This window comes from Eumetopias jubatus, unplaced genomic scaffold, assembly GCF_037043125.1.
Source record: "Eumetopias jubatus isolate StellerSeaLion01/CBP00866 unplaced genomic scaffold, mEumJub1_p1.0 scaffold_2, whole genome shotgun sequence".
NCBI lineage: Eukaryota > Metazoa > Chordata > Mammalia > Carnivora > Otariidae > Eumetopias > Eumetopias jubatus.
This window is the reverse complement of record NW_028274808.1, coordinates 135,725,470-135,751,244: the sequence shown is the minus strand read 5'-3', so window position 1 is coordinate 135,751,244 and position 25,775 is coordinate 135,725,470. Positions and strand designations below refer to the sequence as shown.

General features: G+C 40.9%; 1 protein-coding gene, 1 long non-coding RNA gene and 1 other non-coding gene across 5 annotated transcripts in view; 1 reads left to right on the top strand and 2 right to left on the bottom strand.

Moving 5' to 3' along the window:
* Nucleotides 1–1,302: 1,302 nt before the first annotated feature.
* On the bottom strand, nucleotides 1,303–25,738 carry LOC114224890 (placenta-specific gene 8 protein-like). Of its 3 annotated transcripts, XM_028124180.2 has the most exons (6): nucleotides 25,631–25,738; nucleotides 23,601–23,693; nucleotides 9,264–9,392; nucleotides 7,595–7,719; nucleotides 3,174–3,288; nucleotides 1,303–1,513 (listed from the first exon to the last, which is right to left on the bottom strand). In XM_028124180.2, the coding sequence occupies exons 3-5, from the start codon at nucleotides 9,361–9,363 to the stop codon at nucleotides 3,184–3,186; spliced, it is 330 nt and encodes a 109-aa protein (XP_027979981.1). In that variant the 5' UTR covers nucleotides 9,364–9,392; nucleotides 23,601–23,693; nucleotides 25,631–25,738; the 3' UTR covers nucleotides 1,303–1,513; nucleotides 3,174–3,183. The 3 variants fall into 3 exon arrangements, with proteins under 3 accessions (XP_027979981.1, XP_027979983.1, XP_027979984.1); XM_028124182.2 differs by lacking the exon at nucleotides 23,601–23,693 and having other exon boundaries at nucleotides 25,631–25,726; XM_028124183.2 differs by lacking the exons at nucleotides 23,601–23,693; nucleotides 25,631–25,738 and adding an exon at nucleotides 15,179–15,411.
* The window catches only part of LOC114224892 (uncharacterized), a 53,831-nt gene continuing 36,500 nt past the window's right edge, over nucleotides 8,445–25,775 (top strand). Inside the window, exon 1 of the long non-coding RNA XR_003612477.2 lies at nucleotides 8,445–8,701. This is a non-coding gene — a long non-coding RNA (uncharacterized LOC114224892). The remainder of the gene's footprint in view (nucleotides 8,702–25,775) is intronic.
* On the bottom strand, nucleotides 13,773–13,902 carry LOC114224938 (small nucleolar RNA SNORA18). Its single transcript, XR_003612486.1, has one exon. It is a non-coding gene; the product is annotated as a small nucleolar RNA SNORA18 (small nucleolar RNA).

The following is a 25,775-nucleotide window of genomic DNA, read 5'->3' as shown; positions in this document are numbered from 1 at the left end:
TAAGGAAGATGTGAGTGTATATATATATATATACATATATATATACATATATACATACAATGGAATATTTCCCAGCCATTAAAAAAGAAGGCAATTCTGTTATTTGGGACAGCAATGGATAGAACTTGAAGGCATTAAGCTAAGTGAAGTAAGTCAGACAGTGAAAGACAAACACCACATGGTGTTGCTTATATGTGAAATCTAAGATAAATAAACTACCTGAATTCATAGACAGATTGGTGGCTGCCAGATGGGCATGGTGGAAGGTGAAATGGGTAAAGGGAGTCAAAGGTACAAACTTCCAGTTATAAAATAAATATGTCATGGGGATGTAATGTAGAGCATGGTATTATATATTGTAAAGTATTGCATATTGGAAAGTTGTGAAGAGAGTAATCTTAAAAGTTCTCAACACAAGAAAAAATTGTAACTATGTTCAGGGATAGATGTTAGTTAAACTTATTGTGGTGATCATTTTGCAATATGTACATGTATCACATACCATAATATTGTACACCTATGTCCCAATTATACCTCAATTTTTAAAAATGCCACATTAACCTTGGGGGGAAATAAAAAAGAAAGAAAGGTATGTGGAGTTCCTGTGGCTGGCTTGCTGCAGATGACTTTACAGAGGATAGAAATGACTAATGGCAATTTCAGTTAGAAATTGTGTGGCTTATGACAGAAATACTATCTTTGGTCCATATAATCTATGGCAAACTCTGCATTGCTCAGCAAATACTACTGGAGTGGATTTACTTTATGGGGTTGTAAGAAGTGCCAAATGCTATCCTGACTCCCAAAGGGAGGCCCAAGGTGGATCAAAATATCACCCTTTCTTTTTCCTTTTTTCTTTTTTTTTTTATTATGCTAGTCACTGTATAAAGTATCACCCTCTCTTGGGGTGAGGGATTACACAGGGTGATACCTTGCCTACCAGTGGTGGGAAAGTCTAAAATTAGAAAAGGCTTGACAACATTTAAAACACTTTTTATTCTGGACATTTCCAAACATATATAAAGATAGAAAAGTGGAATAAGGAATCTTTATGTGCCAACTATACTTCCAAAAAAAAAAAAAACTTTCAAAATTAAAAAAAAAAAAGACTCTCCATGTACCCCATCATTCAGCTTTAACATTTTGACAAATTTGGGTTCATTTTTTAAAAAAATTATATTGTAACTTTTCATAAAGCTGTATTTAAAGACACTGATGAATCACTGAACACTACCTCTGAAACTAATGATGTACTATATGTTGGCTAATTGAATTTAAATAAAAAAATAAAGACACAAGAAATGTTGAGGACATTAATTTTTTAATAGCAGTCATGTTAGAGAACAGCACTGGAAATGTATTTCTTTTGAAATAAACTAGAAACTTAAAATGTCTTGAAGCCACTGGAAACCATATGATTAGTTGAATTAGTTTCTAAGATTTGGGGTGAGATAGTACTCAACAGATGCAGTATGTGATTCTAGGATTTCTTTCACCACATTGTGAATGTGACCTGTAGAAATCAGAAAAAAAAAAAAAAGGAGAGAATAAATGAATGAACAAATTAGGATTTATCAGTTTCATCTTTTACATTATCTTGTCCCAAATATCAAAACTTCCATTCCACCCATCTCTTACTGCCAAATTGCTACATATTTAAGATCTACATCAAATCATGGCCCCTGATTCAGTACAATATATTAGAAAGAGTCACAATCAATAGTTAAGATTCAGATGAGTCTCCTAGGTTAGGGTCTCATTATGCTTCCTTGCTTGAAAATTGCATTGATTTATTCTTCCACAATATTTATTAAGTGACTACTAGGTGTCAAGCATTGTTGTTAGGTGATTGAGGGAACCAGTAGAATGCTCTGTAGACTGCCAGAGTTAACTTCTGTTATCAAATGTCAATGGGTCATCAACCATGCAAGGTAGGAGTCTCCAAAAGGCAGAGAACACCAAACAATCATTTTCATTAACTGTGCCAGTAAACTGTCACATCCTCCTTGCCTTAGGGCTACTTTGGCATCAAATTCTGAGTCAAGTTGTTAATATAGGACTTTTAACAAATGTCACCGCTTGCAAAGAGAGACAACAGCCAATTCTCAGGAGGTAGAATATAAGGAGGAAAAAGAATGATAAGAAAACTCCCCATCTTGACTCTGCCTGAAACTGAGTAAAGCACTTTAGTCATTCCAGGAAGCCATTGAAACAATCAGAAGACAAATGTTAGGATACAAAAATGCAACATGAAATGAACTAAAATGTTCGTGAAGAAGACACCATTTTGTGGGGCATGTGGCAAAATAACTAAGAAAAAGATCGCACCAGTGACAACTTATTCTACACAGGAATGTGCCATCCTGATCAAACACTCCCAGAGACCTCTTGGGAGAAAGGATTTTATAGATAATTGTCATTTCCAGGTGAAAACTAAACTTTGATTGCAAATTCCACGGGGACTAGAAATAAGAGATGGAAAGACAGGACAAGTAAACAGACTGCATGTCTGAGAGAAACAGATACTCAGATTAAAAATGTGACTAGGGGAACTAGGAAATAGGTAAATGAGAGACTACCCAACTTCGACAATACAGCCACCAAAAAGTCAGTAACTCCTCTTCATAGTAAGGGCTTTAGGAATTTTGGATAACTGGGTGAAATGTCCACACTGAATTTATGGAGACTAAAATAGCTTCCCATCACTTTGGAGGAAGGATTATTATACTAATATTCTGGTGTTGTCAAGAACACGGACTAGGCACATTATACAGTCACACTTAGTATCTAACACCTCAACTGATTAGTGTTGGTAGCAGCATACCTAGGAACTAGACTTAGGGAAATGAATGTCTGGTCACACACCTATCTTGACTACTTCCAATCATGATCTAGTTAAGATACACATGGTTGGTATGGGGCATGCTCATTGGTACATCACATGGCAGACAGCCTAACAAACCTCAGAATTCTTTCCTATCCTTCCAGGTTTAGCCCTCTCAACCCATGGAAGCTGACTACCAACTGTTGGTGTAGGCTGGCAATTAAAAATCATTTATCCTCCATTTTGTAAGGGATGTTTCATGTATTTGTGAGAGAGGACCAAGGAAATAAAGGATGTTATTGAGCATTTGTTTTGATACTCTTAAATCAAAGAATTCCCACCAACTTACCAAGCACCTTTTAGAAAGCATTCATTGCTTTTCTTTTTTCAATATCTCGCTTGAGTTGACAAAGGCTGCATAGAGGGAAACAACTCAGCCATAGGAAATCACCGCAAATAGATCCCTGTTAAAAAACAAACAGTGGATCCACATGGAGCCCATAAATATAGTCACACAAGTCCTTGCATTTACATAGCTTTTCAAAACTCTTTAAAAGGTATATTTTATGTCCCTGGTTATCGTGAGAATTCTCATTATCCCCATTTTTCTGATGACCCAAATGAAGGTAAATGATTTGTTCAGAACACATAACAAATTGGTAGTGGCACTTGGTCTTTCTTTTCTCAAGCCAGTGCCCTTAACCATATATGACATGATTTTAACTGATCCTCAGGTTATGACTAAAGGCCTCATCCTCTAACATCTCTTCTGAGATGCTTCCCTTTAAAGCCTGTTGTGAAATGCACCAATTTTTCTGTAGTTTGTGAGCAGAGCCAGATGAGGCCCCACACTGTATCCCTCTATAGCCATTTTCATTGACATCTTTCAAGTTCTGCAATGGAAGAAGTTTGGAGCAAAGGGGAGATACATAAATTATGGTGGAAAGAAGAAAGAAAAAAATGACTATTGTTTGGAAAGCCATGGAATAGGGTACTTTGCAAGGATTTGAGGGCCCTCTCAATGGAAGGTCCAATTGGGTCCTCAATGACCTTCTGGAAGACATGCCCTTGAAGGGATTCCTATTCTGCTGCATGAGTCACTGAGGGAACCAGGGAGTTATAGTCTGATAACCTGGTTTTATTACTGCATGTCTTGACAGATTGAAATAATTTTGAGCTCCGTTATTTGACAGCATTTATGTTTTTAAATGTTGAGTTTAATATAATTCCCAATTTACACTGTGAGCTCGTGGGGTGGGGTGGGGCGGGGGTGTGGTGTATAGTTAGGAGCTTCTAAATGGTGAGATTATGAGTGATTTATTTTTAATGAAAAAAAATTTTTCCCATTGCTATAGTGATTTTGATCGTCATGTAACAGAGTAAGCATTTGGGGCAAAGAGCCAATCCATACTTATAAAGGGCGGTAACAATTTCCACACCATAAGAGTTTGCAAGTAGTAAATGAGCAAATATATGTCAGAATAATATCCCAGCTCATGGTAGTACAATCAGTGGTTGTCTCTTTTCTTCCTCCTTCTCTCCTGCACAGGTTGTGCCCTGGCCAAAGAGATGCTCTCTTGGCTGTATTCACGAAGGGAGGGGCAGATCAGAGAGGCTGCATTGTAGCAGTCTCATAAAAATTTGCACAGATATGAAAGGGAAAGAAAACAGAGAGCCTGAGTGATACAAATCAGTCGTGGGAATTAGTTTTAGGTCTGTTCTAAGGAGGAAATAGAGATACACTGTCTATAAATATACTGCTGCATTGTATGTTGAGGAAACCTACTATATCTAGAATCCTAGACCTAGAAATCATCTTGCATAACTTCCTCATGACAGATGAGAAAACTGATGCCACCACATGATTTATCAGAGAACATGCTGAGCTATTCCCAAAGTCTTATCTCCAGGATCCAGTTAAGTGCCCCTTCCTATACACCATGTTGGGGTCTTGGGCTGCTTTGAGAACCTTACCATCACACCATACACATAAGTACCCATGCATGACACTCTGCATACAATTCAGGAAGTTCAAGGTCAAGGCACAAAGTTAAGAACCCCTGTGTGTTATGCTGCCTTAGGAGTAGCATGAATGAGAGCAGCCTTGAGTGCTGAGCAAGTCAGGTAGCTGAGCAAGCACACAGGAAAAATGAGGCCAGGGCCCTGAACACACCTCTGCCCTGAGGAAATGGCTGAGTAATTCTCTGAGAAAAGAATAAAAATAAAAGTGATTGTTTACTGAGCACTTATTACTTGCCAGGTCCTGTGCTAAGCCCTTTCCACACATTACCTCACATGATTCTTGCTACCCCATTAAAGGGGAGGTATTGTTGTGATCATTTAGCTGTGAGGGGGTCGAGGCTTAGGGAGATTAATAACGTGCTCCTGTTGCAATGGGAGCAGTGAGTGGGGCAGAGGCTATGTTTCCAGGAAAAGAATCCATCATGTCACTTCTTTGTTTAAAACATTTTCAGTGGCTTCCCTGCTCACTCAGAGTAACAGCGGAAGTCCTTATAATGGTTTCTTGAGGCCCTAGAATTTCTAAATCTTGCTCTAATGTCATCTTTTTCTATGACATCCTACCCCCACCCTCTCACTCATTCTATTCCTGCCTCTCTGGCCCCTTGCAGTTTCTGGAACATTCCAGATAAACTCTACTTTAAAGCCTTCGGTGACACTCTTTCTTCTGCCTGGTGCTTCCCCAGAGGGGTCATCTTCTCATCCTTTCACTTTTGTACCAAGCCTTTCCTGATAACCCTATTTAAAAGTAGAATTCCCTTTCTAAAAATGTGGATGGGCATTGAATTTTGTTGAACTTTTTTTCTGCATCAACTGAGATGATCATATGGTTTTTCTTTTTGAATCTGTAAGTAGAATATTCTGATATTGAGCCATCTTTGCATTCCTGGGATAAACCTTGCTCAGATAAAAATATATTTTATGATGCTGAAAAAAAATAAAATAAAATTAGAACCCTTCAACATTCTTTATCCCTCTTCTTTGCTTTGTTTTTTTTTCTGTACCACTTATTAGCATCCTATAAGGTTTTTACTTAGTTACAGTGTAGCGATCTTCTCCTATTAGAGTGTAAGCTCTACCGTTGACAACCATCATAGTAGTAACTAGTTCAGGTGAGAAGCTTTAATGGATGTTAATCCCAATGGGTGAAGGTTTGATGAGCAATAGGATATTTACATCTCTCTACATGGTCCTTACTCATTATAAAGGGGAAAATGGCAAACTTACAGTGGAGAATCCTGGTGGACTCTACCCTAACTAAGTAATCAAAGTAAACAACAACCATAATGGGATACACTGATGTTATGTGCCTCTTGATAGGAAGCACAGCAAATATTGCATCAGTTCTATGGAGGTTCTGCCAAAGTGTAAAACCTAAGTCTAACTGTGAGGACACATTTGACACAACAAATTGAAAGGATAGTCTACAAAATAACTGATCTGTATTTGGGGGGAAAAGAAAGACAAGGAAAGACTGAGAAACTATTCCTTATTGTAGGAAACTAAAGAGGAAGGACAATTGAATACAATGTGTGATCCCAGATTGATTTTCTTCTCATCCACAGAATGTTATTGGTAGTTTAAAAAAGATCCACAAATTAGCTAATAGTACTGTATCAGTGTTAAATTCCTGATTTTGATCATTGTATTATGGTTATATAAATGAATGTCCTTGTTATTAAGAAATACATGATGTGGGCGCCTGGGTGGCTCAGTTGGTTAAGCGCCTGCCTTCGGCTCAGGTCATGATCCTGGAGTCCCGGGATCGAGTCCCGTGTCGGGCTCCCTGCTCGGCAGGGAATCTGCTTCTCCCTCTGACCCTCTTCCCTCTCCTGCTCTCTATCTCTCATTCTCTCTCTCTCAAATAAATAAATAAAATCTTTTAAAAAAAATACATGATGTAATAGAGGTAATAGGACATCATGTTTGTAATTTCCTATCAATGTTTCAGAAAAAAAAGAATAGACAAATAGGTGGAGGAAAAAGAGTAAATAAAACAAAGGTGGCAAGATTTTAGTATTTGGGGAATGTGGGTGCAGGATATTCAGGAATTCCTTGCATTGTTTCTCTTCCCCCCACCCCATTTATTATTTCTGCAACTTTTCCTTAAGTTTGAAACTATGTTAAAATAAAGGTCTTAAAAAAATAAGAAGAAAAAGGATGTAAGCTACATGTAGACAGGGATTTTGATTTGCTCTGTTCACTGAGGTGCCTAGATCTAGCATCTGGAATAGTACTGGGCATGTCCGATGTTCAGGACAAATCTCTTTTGAATGAATGAATACCAATTTATGACTTAGCCAGAGCCCAGATGCTCAATAACCCCTTTTGAATGAATGAACACTGGCTTATGAGGCAGATGTACCAGCTCGGAAGGGATCTACCACACACCCATTTTCTCCCCAAGGCTTTCTAACAAACTATCGTCCAGCCTGCAGATTTGCAGGGTCCTGGGTCCGGCTGAGCAAAGCGGGGAGAGGCTAAAGGCTCTCCATTCCTCACCTACTCACTTCCAGCAACTGTTTCAGAGACCCCTCTACAGGAACAACATAAGATATTATTACTAATACGTTCCCCGGTATGGGCAGCAGCGCGGCTCCTGTCAATCACTTCAAAAATTTAGGATGGGAGTAGAGAAAAGATTAGGGTGAAGCCGTGAAGGTGAGGGGGGCAATCGCGCAGATGTGGTCAGCCCGAAGGGAGCCCTCAGGTGTCCCGGCTTGTGTGTCCCGGTGCGCGCGGGGGACTCACCGGGAGGCCGTATCGCGTCCGATACAAGGTCCTCATAGCGACACTCGCTCCGCACAGACAGCATTCGTTCATGTCAGAGGCGATCTGACACGAAAGGCACAAGGGAAAGAAAGTCCCACAGAGGCCTGAGTGCAGGGGGAAGGCACACAGAAGAGTTAGTGAAAGGCATCATGCTTTCAAAGAAATCACACCTCTTTCAAAAAGATGCTGGCTTAGGAAATGGCTTTCACGGGCCCTCAGAGAAAACAATGTTGTCATCTGGCTCCTTATGTCTTGCTGCTAGAGCCCTCCGTGGAGGAATTGGGGATAATTTGTGAGTCACTGTACCAGGTCCGATTCAATTGCAGAAGTTCCTGCCTTGCCAATCTGAGCGTGCTCACATTCTCTCTCTTCCCTGCCCATGTTACCTCTGGGTCATGCTTGGGGAGGAAGTTTGTGGCGTCAGGGTGTCTGAGAAGCCCTCGAAAAACCGTGGGAGGGGGTTGAGGGTCAGAAAACACTGAGTGAAGAATCATTAGGGACAAAGAGCGGAAATAGATTCTAGAAGGTCATTCAGGCAAAAGGACTCTATCATCGTTATGAGGATGGAAGCAAGCAGAAATTAAGGGATATTGGTATCAGTTGTTTAAAAAGTTGAGCACAGTTTCACTTTAAAGAGTCTCTGCAAGGCACAGAAAGGGCCCAAGGAAATAACAACAAACAGGAAACTGTTCTCAAATATGCTTTGAGTAAAAAGTCTATTTTGAAAAGTGCTGGGGTGGAGTTGCAGTATGGCTGTATCCTAGATACGATAAGAGAGTCAGTGGTTTTTTGATTGATTGTTTTTAAGCAAAAAGCTATCTCCAAAGAACCTGGCACTTCCATCATACACAAAAAAAGGAGGCTGTTTCTCACACATGATGTCGAGATGAGCCCCACAGAGAATGTCTGCAACCCATATGGCAGGAGACTCTGAAATAAGAAAAAAACTTCTCATACCAAAGTGTGTTTTGTAGTGGGAAAGAAGTAGAAGGCTGCAGTGCTTTCTGAAATGGAACAGTGACAAGAGTTGCAAGAATGGCATTGAAAGATGGAAAACACAGAATGGCATTGTCCAAAAAGGGAGAGGTAAGTAGAAGACAAGCTGGAGCATGTGTTAAGAGCATGGATACTAAGAGGTGAAAAATGGCAGATGGCGATTGATCTCAACAAGGAGCACAAACTCAAGATCATGCAGGTAAAATGAGTGATGGATGGGAGAAAAACACAAAATAGCCAATAGCGGGCATAAATAAATACGGCAAACTGTAGAATGAGAATCTCTTTTAATGGGATTAGCTCATGCTAAGCAGCAGCTGAACTCTGTCATGTGTGATGAAGGCTCATCTTCCCACATTTTCCAATTTTTGAGAGGAGTTGGAAATCTAGATTGGAAAGCCAGACTTTTATGTGAAATCTTATTTTCATATGTTTCCTTGTATTTTTTAAATTACTACATGAAGCGAGTTCATCATGTACAGGACAAACAAAACACATCCGGTGGCTAAATACACCCATGGGCTTGCAGCTTGTGACTTCCGAGTTGGACAGTAGAGCAGGAGCTCAGTGACAGGAAAAGTTAGACGGGTTTTATTAGGTCAGGAACCTGCATTCTGGGAGTCGAGGAGGAGCAATAATTAGGTGCACTTACAAATCCCCAGGTCATCACAGCAGTCAAATATGCCAGTTTGCCAGTCACTATTCATCCCACCTCCTGTACCATACCCTGGCTGCGAAACGACTGGATTCATTTTTAAGGCTAAGTTCCAAAGGGCACTGCCTGTGAAAACAAAATCAAAAAGGTATCAAACACCTACCAGTATTGGTTGGATAGCATGTAGACCCCAGTCGAGAAGACATTTCATCACACTTTTCTTGATCGGGGTGGCCACCCTCAACTGACTTAGCAAGACATTTCTGGACTATTGTCGATACTTGGTAATGAGAAACATCAAGGAAGTGGGGTGAGGGTTCCTTCCACAGGTTTTCTGGGGGGTTTTGTTGCCCCTTTCTCTGATCCCTTTTTTCTTTTTATCAGCAAGATTTTTTTTTCTATTTCAAGATAACCATCCTGAACAACGTCTTTTTTGCACATGAGGTGTTTTATTGAATAGTGATTGTAATGACTTTTACAAAGCTATTGCATAGACATTATCTCAATTGCCCCTTAAGAACTTGGTGAGATAAAGTTCTTTACTTCTCCAAAAAAGTTGTCATTACACTGATGCTTCTAGATAATGTCAGTCCTCATTCCGTAATTGCTAGTGGTATCCTGATAGCTAAAGTTTTAACAGATGTCCTCGGTTACAAAAAAAAAAAAAAGATTAACTTCTTTTTGTGAAATCATCAGGCCAGAATCTGTAAAAAAAAAAAAAAAAAAAAGGGGGGGGGGTGGATTTCAAGCTTCCACAGAAAAATCCAGTAGTTGTAAAGCCACTAAGAAATAGTGTCCCTCAAACAAAGTGGTGCCTATATACTTCTCAGATTTCATCCAGTGATCAAGTGAAGTCTCCTGGAAGTTTTCAGAACTCCCGAGGGAGATAATGTATTTGGTTTCACAAGGGTTAATGTTAAAACTTTCTTCTTTACTACTTCATATCTAACCATATGCTGTGCTCTGTAGCCTTCGACCCTGCTCACCTCTAACACTTCCCGTAGCCAGGTACAAGGAACATCCGGCCCCATTATCTGTCCACCTGCCCCTCCCTGTTGCCAGGGAGGGCCCCAATCAAAGATGCCCCCGGAGGGCATCTCAGTCCTGACTGTGCACTAGGCTCATCCTTAGTGCCTGGTTGAAAACACACATACTTGATTCTGATTCAGTAGCTGGGGTGGACCCTGGGCGAGTAAAAGTTTTAAGAGGCGACTGTGATGCAGACAGCTCTGCGGACCACTGATTGATTACAGGTCATTTCCCTCTCACTCAGCCCTTACCAGTCGGTCTTCTTAGCTCTTCCCCTGCCCTGCTCTTTTTCCTGATTGATTTTTTCTCCACTGAGATCGTGGCTGTGATCAGTTGATTACCCCACTAGGTGAGTCCCTACAAATGGGGTGGAGGTATTATGGAATAATATAAGCCAGGGCATTCTGACCACGTTAAAAGGCTGCCTCTAATATTTATTATCAAGAACCTGCTTTACGACACAAAGGGAAAAACACCAGATTGAGAAGGCTCTATAATTACTGTCACCTTGCACCCGGAATTATGGTTGAAACTATGGGGCTAGATAAACATTTCATTGGAGTCCAGAGATCTTTCTCCTCTCTGATTATTTAGGAGGATTATGATATCTTTCCTACTATCATCCAATCAGAGTGGGCACATGATGTGAACTCAATCTACTACCTGAGAAATAGTTACAAAAGTTGAATAAATTGCACGGGTAATGTGTTGTTCGATACTGAATGTTATAGAGAAGCCTCAAGGATGAATGATCCAATGCCTTCAAAATATATACTGGGAAAAGCATGACACGAAAGGTACATATAGCTATTCCTGCTGCGAGTGTATCATTAAAGAAAGAAAAGAAAAATATACCAGTAAGGCTGTATTCTTAATAGAAAATTACTTCTTAGAAGAATCAATGCTTTGGGTGAAAAAGTTCACATAACCACACAAATCAGTTTAGCCAACGTACCAAAATGGAAAACTATGTTAAAGTTCTTTTCAAGACCCCAACCCTAAAAATTATTCCAGGGCAAAGACTCTATCTTAACTATTCCTCCAGCGCTTTGTTACCCTTTGTACAGCCCTGGAAATATCTATTTGTTGTAGTCACTAGTTTACAGTAAGTATAAAATTTGCTGTGTTTAGTGTAAAAACAAAATGCCAGTGAGCAGGGATGCCTGGATGGTTGGTTGGTTAAGCGTCTGCCTTCGGCTCAGGTCATGATCCCAGGGTCCTGGGATCGAGTCCCGCATTGGGCTCCTTGCTCAGCAGGAAGCCTGCTTCTCCCTTTGCCTGCCGTTTCCCCCTGCTTGTGTTCCCTCTCACTCTCTCTCTCTGTGTCAAATAAATAAATCAAATCTTAAAAAAAAAAAAATGCCAGTGAGCAGGCTGGAGAATCAGTTCTGATAGGAATCCTGAAATGGGCATCTGCTGCGATTGCCCTACATGCAAATCACATCTATCCTAAATTGTATTGTGTGTGTTAGGTCAATTAATTTAATTCCTAATCTAACACAGGGACTCTTACCACCTGTTTTTCAACCTGTAAATTCCCAAAAAGGTTACATGCCAGGGCCAAGGAAAAGTCATGATCGCTAGTCCAACATCCTTAATTTATAGATGAGGACATGAGGCATGTCTTCCACAAAGCCACAGATGAAGGGGAAAGAAACAGAAAGTAAGTCACACGTCCACAGTGACAGAGTGGCAGGGCTGGGATTTGAATTCAGTTCTTGGGATTCCAAAGCTGTTACGCTTATTTCCAAGGAGTTTCTCAATCTGGGATTATGAATCTTGGCCAGCTAAAGTGAGCAAGACCTGTTTGGGAAGGAAAGGTAAGCATTTCTTAAGGTGTCCCTTCCCAGGCAAATTTTGGAACTATAGGGAGGTGGACAGTTTGTGACTAACTTTGCTTTCTTTGAAGTACGCCTGTTGGTCTGTATGTGTGTGCTCGTGTGTATTTATCTAGGGATGTGTTTTTAGTATCTTGAACCCAGTCACTCAAAAACTTCCTCTAGTGATAGACATTGGGGAGGGTATGTGCTATGGTGAGCGCTGTGAATTGTGCAAGACTGTTGAATCACAGACCTGTACCTCTGAAACAAATAATACATTATATGTCAAGGGAAAAAAAAAAGAAGATAGCAGGAGGGGAAGAATGAAGGGGAGTAAGTCAGAGGGGGAGACGAACCATGAGAGACGATGGACTCTGAAAAACAACCTGAGGGTTCTAGAGGGGAGGGGGTGGGGGGATGGGTTAGCCCGGTGATGGGTATAAAGGAGAGCACGTTCTGCGTGGAGCACTGGGTGTTATGCGCAAACAATGAATCATGGAACACTACATCAAAAACTAAAGATGGAATGTATGGTGATTAACATAACAATAAAAATTATTTAAAAAAAGTAAAGGAGGAAGAAAATGCAAAAAAACCCAAAAACTTCCTCTAGAGTTCCACCACACACATTCAGTTAACTGGTTCACAGCCAGGATTATTTTGACCCCCCGCCCCCAGGGGACATTTGGCAATGCTTTGAGATATTTTTGGTTGTCACAATTGGGGGTGAGGTGCTATGGTTATTCTAGTGGATGGAGGCCAGAGATGTTGCTAAACATCCTGCAAAACGCAGGACAGCCCCCACAACAAATAAAGTTCTATCCCCAAATGTCAACAACAGTGCTGAGAAACCATGGTTCGAAAACATCAAGGGCATCATGAAGCATGAGCTTCTGGAGGGGTTCTAATGGTGTCTGATTCAGTTTCCCAGGGGTATAAAAACCGTGTCTACAGTAGCCAGACAAGCAGTCCTTGTGAGGAATGGGACCTAAAACGTTGCTTCCTAGTCACACATGTTTCAAAGGCTAGAACTCAGGGATCATTACATGCCCCGGTTTTCCCATAGATTTGTTCACATCCTGTTCCGAAATCCCTCTCCTGTGTGGCACCTCCTGCTAGTCGTTCCCCTCCCACCCACCTGCCTCTTTTCCTTCTGCTTTTGTTCCTATGTGGACAGTGCAACCCTTCAATTCTACTTTTTTTTCTCTTTCAATAAACTTTTTTTTAAATTTAAAGTCAATAAATTTTTATTTAAGGAATTTTACATGTGATTCTTTCCACTGCTAATCACCATAGTTCCTCCAAAGTCAGAATCATAATCCTCAAAATAGCCCTTTTAAAAAGAAATTTGTTCAAAGTGGTAGAGTTCTTTCTTTCAGTTGGACTTCTTTGATCTCCACTTGAATATGGACATACTTCAAAAATTCCCCACCTGTAATCTTTGGGGTCCAATTTCTTTACTTTAGGGCCATGGTTAGGGTCAGAGTAGATGGATCTGCCTGGTTCTCAGTTTCAAACACCTTCTAAACATGAATGAGTTCAAATCATACTCACCCCTAAACTATCACACCCTAGAGTTATACAGATTGTTGGGATACACCAATATCTAAGATTTTAAAAATGTGACTATTAGGTCTTTCACATAGTTTTAGCAGATAGATGTCTTGCAGTTCCTTCCCCCAGATCTAACACATAGTTCTGTGAACAAAGGAAACCACACATACACTCTAGAGGGGTTTCCAACCATGTGGGTCTACAGAAAGAGTCCCATCGGGATAGACCTCAACTCTCAGTAAACCTCTAACTGAAGTACAATATACATTCAGTAAAGTGCCGAAATCGTCAACATGACTGATGAATTTAACAGTGAACAGTTCTTGTACCACAGCCTGATTCAAGAAGAAGGACATTACCAGCACCACAGAAGCCCTCCTTACTCTCTTAGGAAGGCCTTCTGCCTCTGCCTGTGTTTGAGCCTTACACATGTTGAATTATATGCACTATTTATTCTTCTGTGTCTGGCTTCTTTTGCACAAAGTTAGGACTGTGAGATGCAACCAGGTAGCATACAGCGATAATTCATTTATTCTTATTGACATATAATAAATCATCACATAGATATAAACAACATATTTATCCATGCTACCATTGTATTGTTTCCAGTTTGGACTATTAGGAACAGCATCCTAGTGCTATGAACATTCTTGTACATATCTTTAGGTCGATGAGGTATGTATTTCTGTTGTGTCTACACCTAGAGTAGAACTGCTGGGTCCTAGGTTTGGTAGATAGTGCCAAACAGTATTGTCAAGTGGTGGTACCAATTTACATTCCCATCAGTAATGGATGAGAGTTCCATTTTTCCCACGTCCTTGTCAATACCTGGTGATGCCACCATCTTTCTTTTTACCCATAAGGTGCTACAAGAATCTGGGAAGCAGAAGCCTAGGCATAAGACTGAGAAAAACAGAAATTATGATTACATGATTAAATAGAGTTGCCACATTTAGGGGAAAAAATAAAGGAGATTCTGTTAAATTTGAATAAGTAAGTCCCAAGCAATATGTGAGACAGACTTATACTAAAACATTTTTCATTCTTCAGTTGAAATTCAAATTTCAACTAAAGAAAGCCATTAGTGAAATTCACATTTAACTGGGCATTCTCCATTTATCTGGAGGGTTTTCGGAATAACTTTGGAATTAGAGAATATCATGGTGGGTGGGGGAGTTCCTGCCTCCCAATTTACAGGAATGGGATTGATGTAGGGGAAACCAAAACAATGGGGCTTTCTTAGGTTGTGCAGGAAGCTGCACCCTGCAGCTCCCACCAGGGAGTGAGCAGAGGCCAAGGACCCTAGTGGTGGCCACGATTTATGATTTTCTATCTAAATTCTTAGAAGAGCATTTCCTCTGGGAATGCAATTGTTTATTCACGGATAAAGGAAAGAAACTGAAATTTCTTGAGCAGTTTCTACTGCCAGTTTCCATGTTAAGTAATCTTAGGTTCGTGATGGGATTCTAGCCTCATAACAATCTTTTCTCCTAATTTGAAACCAAATACCTGGAGCAGCGTAGCCAAGTTCCCAGGCAGGTAAGCTGAAGCCAAAGTCGATATTCTTCCATTCTACCAAGTCCTGTCTTCCAAGTCCTATCTTTGGAGGAGTCGCACTGACTGGCCTCGGGCCTGCATAGGCTCCATTTCTCTCAACCAGTCTCAGCTTTGTTGATGGGATCCACCAAACCACTGAATATCGCTCATCTTGGTTTTCTCCAGGCTCCTCATTCCCTCTATTTCCATCCCTCCTTTCTCCTCTGTCCACTTCCTTCTGGCTTTCAGCTTTCTACTAGATCATTCCATGGGTTATATGCAACCCATTTCTGGAAAAGCAAAGTAAATAAAGTCAATTGGGAAGGCCCTGCTTTGAGTCACTTTGAGCTTCTCCAGCATCCAAACAGCCCCCAGCAGGCCTGTCTTTCAATGCTAGTTCTGAGTCTGCATCTGGAACCATTTATCCCACTACCCTGCGTCTCAAACAGAATTCTGTCTTCTCTGCATCACATGGGGACTCTGTCTTTGTACCTATTGCATATAGACCAGAAAATGCCATTCCAAAATATGCCTCTTTGGCATAAGAGTTATTTTGAGTCCATTATTTTGAGAAACAGCACACACAGGAGAAGCTCTGAAAACAGAGTCAAAGTTACCCTTAAGGGAAGTTTACATTTATAAGGGAAAATTTCCATTTGTAACTGTCCCACTCTCCTATCAGAAAGAGAGGGATGACTCTATATCACAAGGGACTCTAATCAATGTTAAGACTTATGGAATTAAATCGGCATAGCAAATCTTACCCTTATTTTCCTGCTCCCCTCCCCATAACTGGCTTCCCCCCAACACTTTCTCTCTAGTGCCTTTAGCTGAAGCTGGCGTTTAAGCCTGAATTCTAAACCACCTCTGAAAGTTACTCATTTTCCTTCATCTCTCCCATGTATATGAGATACATGTGTAATCAACTTCTGTTTTTCTCTTCTTAATCTGTCTTTTCTTCCAGGGGCCCTAGTTGAGAACTTAGAAGGGTAGAGGGTAAATTAGTTTTTCTCTCCTACAAAGTCATTTCTGAAATTTTAGCCAAACCCTGAAAACTCTCAGTTATAAAAATGATTATGCATAGTTGAAAGGATGACATTTCTTAATTTAAACTAAATAATATCTGGAAACAAAAAGCCTCTGGTCACTGTCCACGGTGATGGAGTGGTGGCAGGAGGGCATTCTGCCCAACTTAGTGAAGCCCTCACGTTGGGCCTTAGCTGAGGATATATCCCTTCTCCTTATAGACTTGGATTGGAAAGGAGTTTCCTCGCTTACCAGTATCTGGCTTCTAGCCTTCCCTCTCTCCCCAGACACACTCAGATCCTGCTCCTCCCCAAAAATCTCCCTCTTTGAGCTTCTCCAGCACCCGGAAGCACCAAAGCAGGCCTGCTGCTAATCCTGAGTCTGATCTGCCTCTGGAGCCAGCTATGAGGATCACCTACAGAGCCCTGCCTTGCCTGTATCACAATAGGATCCTTGACTAATATACCACCAATCACATCATTTTCTGAAAATTTTAGCCAAAACAAGGAAAACTATGTTATATGTAAATTTAAAGTCAATTGTGTGTAATTGAAGTTATGACATTTCCTAATTGAAGCTAAACAATTTCTATAACCAAAAAGCTACTCCAAAACATTTCCCCTTTTGTTAAAAATGGTGCTTGTGCTTTGTTATCCTTAAAGTAAGAGCCCTCTCAGGAGTATTTGCATATTTGATAGTGCTCGACTGGGAATTTTTCTGACACCAGAGAGTCCTTTATCCTACTTTCATTAAGGAAGTAAAGATTTTTGCCCACTAAAACATTTAACTTGGGGGGTAAAGAGCACAGGATCCACTGGATCCTCCTAGGTCTCTCATCCTTCTACCATCACTAGTCTCTCTGGTGACCTAATTAATTCAGCTTCTCTGCTGCTTTTGTCTTAAAGTTTGTACCCTGCTGTCAGGCATACATGGCTCTTGGGGAAGAATGCCCGTTCCCTCCTGAACCATTTCAGGGTGCCCTCAGAAAAGGACCAATCCTATTTTTTTCCAGTCCTTTACCATTTCCTTCCCTTATCTATCCAGTCAGACCACAGTGCTCACCAGTCTGCAAGAATTCCCTCCATCCCGCTCCTGCCCTGAGCTCTTGTCCCTTGTTTACCTGCTTACTTGTTAACATCTCAATGTCACCTCCTTCATGAAGCCATTCTTAATCCTCCAAGTTGGATTTGCCTATCTTCCTGCTCAACTTTTTCAACACTCTCATGATATGGTGGAGAGCCTGCTGGACGCGGGAGTCCGCACGCTGGGCACTAGCTACACTAGGTACTTGGCTACCTCTGTGCCTTTTTTGTTTAAATGCCAGTAATAGTATCTCCACTTCCTTTTCCCAAGGGTCATCGGGAAAGCCCTCAGAAGCTACATTAACTTGAGATATGAGATACAGAGATGTGCAAACTGAGCACTTTTATTTTTATTTTGTTTTCTTTTTTTGTTTGTTTGCAGGTTTTTCTGAGGGTGAAAGTGGGCTTCAGTCGTCTGGGCCCCCCCAAACAGTGACTTGCACATATCCTAGAAAATACTAAGTATTGGGGTTCAGGATACACTACCCTAAAATATGGCAGCTTGGCATGTTGAATGTTATTAAGCTGAAGGACTTTGAGAAAATGGCAGAAGCTGGAAGGTCATTTTTACCTCTTTTTCTTGCCCTTCTTCCCTAAAAGCTGGAGATAAATCTGTCAAGTGAAAGGTACTTTCCCAGTACCAGGAACTACTATTGACAGCTAGTGGATAGAGGTCAAGGATGCACCTCCCATTCTTTCCTCCAAACTCCCCATTTAAAAATCCCCCATTGGGGAATATTATGCAACCATCAAAAGGAGTGAGATCTTGCCATTTACAACGACGTGGATGGAACTGGAGGGTGTTATGCTGAGTGAAATAAGTCAATCAGAGAAAGACATGTATCATATGACTTCACTGATATGAGGAATTCTTAATCTCAGGAAACAAACTGAGGGTTGCTGGAGTGGTGGGGGGTGGAAGGGTTGGGGTGGCTGGGTGATAGACATTGGGGAAGGTATGTGCTATGGTGAGCGCTGTGAATTGCGCAAGACTGCTGAATCACAGATCTGTACTTCTGAAACAAATAATGCAACATATGTTAAGAAAAAAGAAAAAGAAGAAGATAGCAGGAGGGGAAGAATGAAAGGGAGTAAGTCAGAGGGGGAGACGAACCATGAGAGACGATGGACTCTGAGAAACAAACTGAGGGTTCTAGAGGGGAGGAGGGTGGGGGGATGGGTTCGCCCGGTGATGGGTATTAAAGAGGGCACATTCTGCAGGGAGCACTGGGTGTTATGCACAAACAATGAATCATGGAACACTACATCAAGAACTAATGATGTAATGTATGGTGATTAACATAACAATAAAAAATAAAAAAAATAAAAAAATAAAAATCCCCCCTTGGGCCAACAATAAATTATTTGGCCCAACAGTGTCAAGGCTGAGAAACTCTGATTCGTACTCTCATCTTGTTCTTAAGAAGATTTGAGCAGCTTACAAACTTACATATAAAACAAGATACAAAATGAAAAATGAAGAAATCAGTCACAGGGAAAATAAAGTCTGGAGCAAATTTAGCACATGCTTTAAGATTCCCGTACAGTGTTGGACATGGGCTGTGTATGAGGTTTTGGGCTCCCTGTCAGGCAAAGCAAAGAGGGAATACAAACATTTAGGAAATTGACCATGTGTATAAAATAAAAATAGACTGACACCTAGAGAAATTTCTCATCAAGGTCTTCAAAAAGGAGATGATATATGACATGAGGTGGTCAAAGCCTTTAACAGTATCTACAATAAACAGAACAGTGATTTCTGAGAACTTATTTCCTACTATAGGGTTAAAGGGCAATGCTGGTGTAGATTCACTGAGAGCAATCGATGAGCAGCTAACATGATCCCAGGGAACTCCTTCTCTCTCTAATCATCTGGATGATTCAGGATTAAAAATCAGATTTAAAATGTAGATTGTTCAGAGAGACATGTGGATGTATATTCTTGGAAACCCTTCATGAGCAGTATTTTCACCAGCTAGGATTTGATAAAAATTGGGCACCAATGGGTCTGAATTAGAAGTCTTTGGTGAGAACCCAAGTTCAGATTCCCATGAGGGCTGCTTATCATGCATAGGAACAGGTATGCAGAAGGAAAGACATGGTTATAAAGGCAAATGCATGAAATGCATGGTTATAAAAATGAAATGATGCAGCCAGGCCACACAGCTGAATAGAAGGCACCCTGGTGTAGCATGGAGGTGAGCTAATGGCCATCCTAACTCAACATGGAGATAAGCTAAAGGCATATTTGTGAGAAGGCCTGTTTTCCTCAGAAACCAGTTCTGGGCCTGCTTTAGCAAGTGAACAGTGGGGAAACTGAGAAAGGAAAAATGGCCAATACAGACTACAATTGACATTTAAATGAGTATTTAAAAGAAGCAGATACTATTTTGTTAAGAGGTATATCTTCTGCATGTACTAATGAGCTGCATGTGAGCAGAGGAGTGATCAAAGTCCCAAAGCTGTGCACTGTAGAATCTGGAAAATGCTTATATCAGGTGTTAGCAAAACCTACTCACTGTGGCAATAAAAAAAGGCAGTAAAACACCCTTGGAGTCCAATTTTAAATAACTAACTTCCTGGGCAGTGTTATGGAGACCAAAGAACTGCAACATGGAATCGTAGATAGTGCAAAGAGTTGACCTTTTACAAATACCAACCACTTGGCCTCACTCTTATTCTGACCCATTGGTCTGGGCGAGGGGGTTAGCGGCCTTGGAGTGGATATGTTTAATGCTTCCCAGGTGACTCCAAGGTGTGGTGAGGGTTGAAAATCACCGTATTAAAGAAAGTCTAGCCGAAATGAAGATTTGAGTACTGAAGTAGTGGAGCTTAAGTCTTTTACACAAAAATAAAACACACATTTCCCCCCCCAGTTTCAAATTTCCCCTACCACCTAAATTTTTACTGCAAACATGTATAATTACAAAAATTTAGTCAAAATAATATGTTCAATGAAGATACTCTAAAAAAATCACAAAAATATCAAAAGAATCTCTCATAAATCCACCATTCAAAAATGAACCTTATTGAAATTTGTGATGTATGTCCTTATGTTTAGTCCAATAAAAAATAATTCATGCACAGGACTATGTTTTAATGAATATTCTCCTAAATATGGCAATAAATCCATTTCTCCTACAGGGTAGATCTTGCTGTTTATTACACTTGGGGAGCAAGCATTCATCTCTTTTAGAAGTGATAGCCAATCATTGTGCTCTAGCTCAGAATTATTATCTGATTAGTTAAGACCCCTGCTATGACTCCTGAGTTGGTGTAGAAGAGCAGAGAGGGTCTTTCTTTCTAAGAAAGAGTTTAATTGGAATTCTTCCAGCTCATCCCACAATTTATTTCTGTCTGCAGAATTAAAGGTTAAAATATTATTAATTGAGTGACTCGATCTTTGAGTTAACTTAAAAGTCACAACTCATATGCAAATATCCTAAAATCCCTCAACTAAAACCAGATCCCTCACTTAGGCAATGGTCTATTTCCCCAGACTCATGTATTGCCTTTATTCTGTTTCTCTCTTCATGTCCTTCCTGGAACTCTTTGTCTCCAGTAGGAGCTCAGCAGAGAGGAATCTCAAAAGGAGAAGAGGGTATCACCAGCAACTGGACCTGCAGAGGGTTTGGCTCTCCCATGCTTAGCCTATCTGGCATCTACTGCATCTACAGGACAGCTGTCCTGTAGATGTCTCAGATTTAATATTTTGGCTAAAAGAACTAGAAGAGCTATGCAGCATAGCACTCTATTTTAAATCTTGCTGTGACTCATATTTGAATTGGAATTACCTGTCCTTTTTAAATATGCGGGCCAGAGGTCCCTTACCTGGTAAGTCAACATAGCCAATAGCTGCATCCACTCCAGTACAGAACATCGCCAATAGACTTTTTTTTTTTTAATTTGGCTAAACAGTGAAGTTCATTAAGTGATTTTAAATTTTGTTTTATTGTAAGTGGGTGGAAGCGTCCCTTCCACCCCAATCCGCCCCTCCCCTTGTCAACCACTTGTACCGATGATGGAAGTAAAGCAGGCTAAGATAGTGCTGGTCCTTAGCCATAAAGTCAACTATCAAAACTTGCAGGTTGTTGAGTTTGGGTGGTGTCTGTAATCTAAAACTTGAGCAGGACCCATACAATACTTTATAAGACAACAACACAACCATTTTGAGTCTTCTAGTTGGTGTAAATAGATCTCAAAACTTCAGTGAAAATACAGTTACTCGTGGCCATGAAACACTTAAATGTTGACAATTTTAGTTCAGGGAAAAGGCAGCAGACTCTACAAACACTTGATTATAAAATATTTTTTTCTCAAAAGCCTCCAGATGTATTCTTCCAGAACGTGGTCAATGTGCTAAGAGGGTCATCCATTAAATTCACACACATTTGTCTCCATTTTCAGTCCCTCAAGTTAAACCCAAGTGAGCTTCCATGCAATATTCAGTGCTAATGTCTCAATAAAACTGATGGCTAACCATGGGATGCCCGCTCAAGCCGCTGGACTTCCTCTACATTTTGCTAACAATTTCAGGTGCTCTTAAGGTTGGTTACCAACTAGGAGGTAAACTCAGCCCATCCTTAGGGCACCAGTAAAGCTGGAGCAATAAAGTAAAATAAATGAGAGAAAATTTTAGAAAAATATTTAGCCTCCCTGCTCAAATAAATGTAACCCTTGAGGGACATAATCATAATTATATTGGACTTTATACTTATTTACATCTGAAAGGGTATAGACAGGGAGCACACTCTAACTTTTTCAGCGCATTTAAGACGTCTAAAGACTCCCATCAGGTCAGTTGTTTTCAGGTCCTTCTCTTCTACTGGAGTGAGGGTGACAGTGCCGCTGCTCGCCAGTCAACTTTTTATCCTACTACAGAGCCTGGAGCAGACAAGATGCTCAATGGGTGTTTTTTTTTTTAAATAAATGAACAAACAGTTGGCTCAGTTGGTTAGGTGTCTGCCTTCGGCTCAGGTCGTGATCCCAGGGTCCTGGGATCGAGCCCTGCGTCGGGCTCCCTGCTCCGCGGGCAGCCTGCTTCTCCCTCTCCCTCTCCCCCTGCTTGTGTTCCCTCTCTCGCTGTGTCTCTGTCAAATAAATAAATAAAATCTTAAAATAAATAAATAAATAAATAAATAAAGGTATGAAGTTAGAAATTTTAAGTTTCTTTTATTTTTTTAATTTTTTATTGTTAGAAATTTTAAGTTTCATACACACGATTTTAAAGTCTCTAGCCTAGACATCTAGATGTCAGAAATACCACCTCCCGACCCCCTACCCCCTCCCTTGTAACAACCATTTTTAAGAAAGGTGCTTGTCTTAGGGGATCTGGACAAAAGAGGGAGAAAAAACTTTCTTTTTTCCTCTTCCTTTAAATCATGCAAGTGAGAAAAGCTTTTCATTCCTTCAACAGGGAAACTATGGACAGCTGCCCTGGTATTTTTTTTTTAAAGATTTTATTTATTTATTCGACAGAGAGATAGAGAGAATGAGCACAAGTAGGCAGAGTGGCAGGCAGAGGGAGAGGGAGAAGCAGGCTCTCCGCTGAGCAGGGAGCCTGATGTGGGGCTCGATCCCAGGACCCCAGGATCATGACCTGAGCCGAAGGCAGACACTTAACCGACTGAGCCACCAGACGCCCTGAGCTGCAGTGGTATTATTGCTGAGAACAACAATGCTACAAATCAGGAAAGGTAACAAGTGGCCAGATCATCACAATTTCAAAAAAATTTGTTTTTGTTATATAAAAACAGAGACATTTAGAGTTAATTCTGACAATAAGATAATAATAAACCTCAAAATGGAAGCAGAAATCGTGCCTCCCTACTAGCAAAACTAATTCCAACAGCAATTCCTGAAACCAATTATAAAATAAGAAACTTTCTAGAAGCAATTTAAAATATTCCATTTAAACACACCAGTCTGAATGGTAACACAATGCTTTCTTCTGCAATGATGAAGAAAGTTTTTTTCCTCTTAAAAATGTATCTCTAGTGGCACATTTTAAAGAAACAGTCTACTAGGCTCTTAGGATCACTACTGCCAAATTTAATTTAAAAGACAACCGCATGCTGCAGACATATGAGTTTTAAAAAAATTTTTTTTTCAATGAGGCAAATGATGAATACCTACCACTCAATTCTGCCTTGGCTTGTGTTAATTACATAGTAAGGTTTTACTCGTTCTACGGTTTATTTTTTTAATAATTTGTTTTTCTTTTGAAAGAAGATGGGAAAGAAAAAGCTTACACACTGAAAGGTATTTTGTATTGCAGTAATACTTACCACACTCTAGTTACCTAGAAGACAGCAGCTCAGGCCAAATAGGAGAAGTCTCTGGAACACAACGGCTTTGTTGGCACAGCCTTGGACTGTAGACTGCAAGGGTGGGGTTAGGGGTGGGCAAAGTCAGGAGGTGGAACTGGAGGAAGGAAATCTAGTTATCTCCACTGCCTTGGGGGTCAGTATTTTTCTATTTAAGAAAGTGGGCACTGCATTTTATCTCATTATATTTATTTTCTGTGACATTTGCCTGACACCATTGCTCCCTTAGACAGCGAGATTTATTTATGATTAGGCAGCGACATGTTTTATGAAGGCCCAAGGCTTGTTTATTTATTTAGGGTTTTTCTAATTTATTCATCCCTAAGGCATTTAAGGGGCATGAAATGTGTTTAAAAGTAAGCACTGGGCAGCTGGTCTGAGGTCTCAGAAATGCTGAAGAGATAGGCAACCTTCCTCTGGCCAGGTGGTTGGGACTTCAGTTCCCAGCTAAGGAGCGGGGTGGCATGGACAAGAGGGGATATTGAAGGGTAGGGGGCAGAGTGGGGATGTGGTCAGTGGCATTTCGGTGCCACCTGTCTGGTGCCAGTGTGGGGCCAGGTTCTCAAAGGCGAGACCGATGTCAAGGAGCCCACTCTGGGAGCAATTTCATAGCGAGTGAAAGATGCAGAGGGCCTGAGCAGGGATGGAAAGCAAGAGGAGAGATTTAACAAAAAATCGTAATAGGAGGGCTCCTGGGTGGCTCAGTTGGTTGAGCATCTGCCTTCGGCTCAGGTCATGATCCCAGGGTCCTGGGTTCGAGCCCCGTGTCAGGCTCCCTGTTCAGTGGGGAGTCTGCTTGAGATTCTCTCTCTCCCTCTGCCCCTCCCTCCACCCACGTTCTCGCTCGCTCTCTCTAAATAAAATCTTTAAAAAAAAATTGTAATAGGAAAAGGTAGCTTTTCGGAATTGGGCAGAGGAACAGAAGAGGGAATGACTCACTTACTGAATCATTAGATAGGCACATAGATACCCAATACTGTATATAAAACCACAATTGCTTCCAGGTTGCTAACTAAAAATGTGTTAACTTAGCAGAGGTTAAAATGTCCTTCAGTCTTATCAGTGTGACCCTAACAAGTTGTATTTTCTTTTATGGTGTTTGAACAGAAAGCTTGAATGATTCACATCATTCAAACTGTTTTCTGTTCCCCCCAGGTTAGAGGCGTGTAGAGAGGGAGTTGTTCCTGGAGGCACAAGATAAGTGGAAAAGGGTTCTTGGGTCCTCACTTCTCTTGAGGAACATTTGCCTCGACTGTTCACATTCACATGGACCATTAAGTAGAAAACTCACTATCGGTATAATAAATGCTCTTCCTCACGACTCCACTCCAGTCCCCTAAGTCCTCTCTCCTCCACAGCAGGACGGCTCACCTGCCTGGCTCCCCAGCTGGATGCTGAGCCCTCTGAAGAAGGTAGGGCTTTGTCATTAGCATGACTTTACAGTTGGGGCCAAGCCAGACAGAAGCATGAAATTCAGGGTCTCGTGGGATAACATGAACATGTTTTCAGACAATTCGCGGTAAATGTTTTAGCCACCCATGAACAGGAGAATCCATCTATCAAATGGAGAAGGATCCAGGTCTGGGGGATTTTGCCCATTTTGCCCATCTATACCAATTAAGCAGGTTAAAAGAGCCATACCAGCTCATCTAGGATCGGGGTGAAATCAGCCTCCCAGGACCTCTGTCCTAGTCTCTCATTCTTTTTACTGTTCATCCAACAAATAACATATCGAGAATTTGTTACATACATCAGGCCTATGAAATATACTAGGGACACAAGAGCAACAACCAGTTTCCCTGCTGTTGTGATGCCTATCCAGATTCATCCTTATAAAGGAGAAAGACAGAGGAAAAGCACGTGCAAACACAAATAAAACCTAAGTAAACATACAAATGGACAAAATAGTTGCACATTTTTCTAAGGGTCTCAAAGAAAATTGTCAAGGGGCTTAGATTCTGACTAAGGGGCTGGTAAGAAGGGAGTCTTACCTTGGACAGGGTGGGCAGGAAGGGCCTCCCTGAAGCAGTGCCAAAGGAAGAGCAGCTGCTGATGGGTGGAGGAGGTGGGAGGAGCAACCCGGTAGATGCAGAAGTCCCAGCATGAGCTCAGTGGATTTGAAGGAACTGAGAGGGG

Bases quoted from the DNA above. Each gene is read 5' to 3' on its own strand.
- LOC114224890 (XM_028124180.2), bottom strand. From the start codon at position 9,363: ATGAATCCAGTCGTTTCGCAGCCAGGGTATGGTACAGGAGGTGGGATG. The intron at 7,720-9,263 runs GTAAGTGCACCT...CCCTGCACTCAG, and splicing joins CTGTGATGACCTGGGGATTT to GCCTCTGTGGGACTTTCTTT. The intron at 3,289-7,594 runs GTGAGTCCCCCG...GTTTTTTAACAG, and splicing joins GGACGCGATACGGCCTCCCG to GGATCTATTTGCGGTGATTT.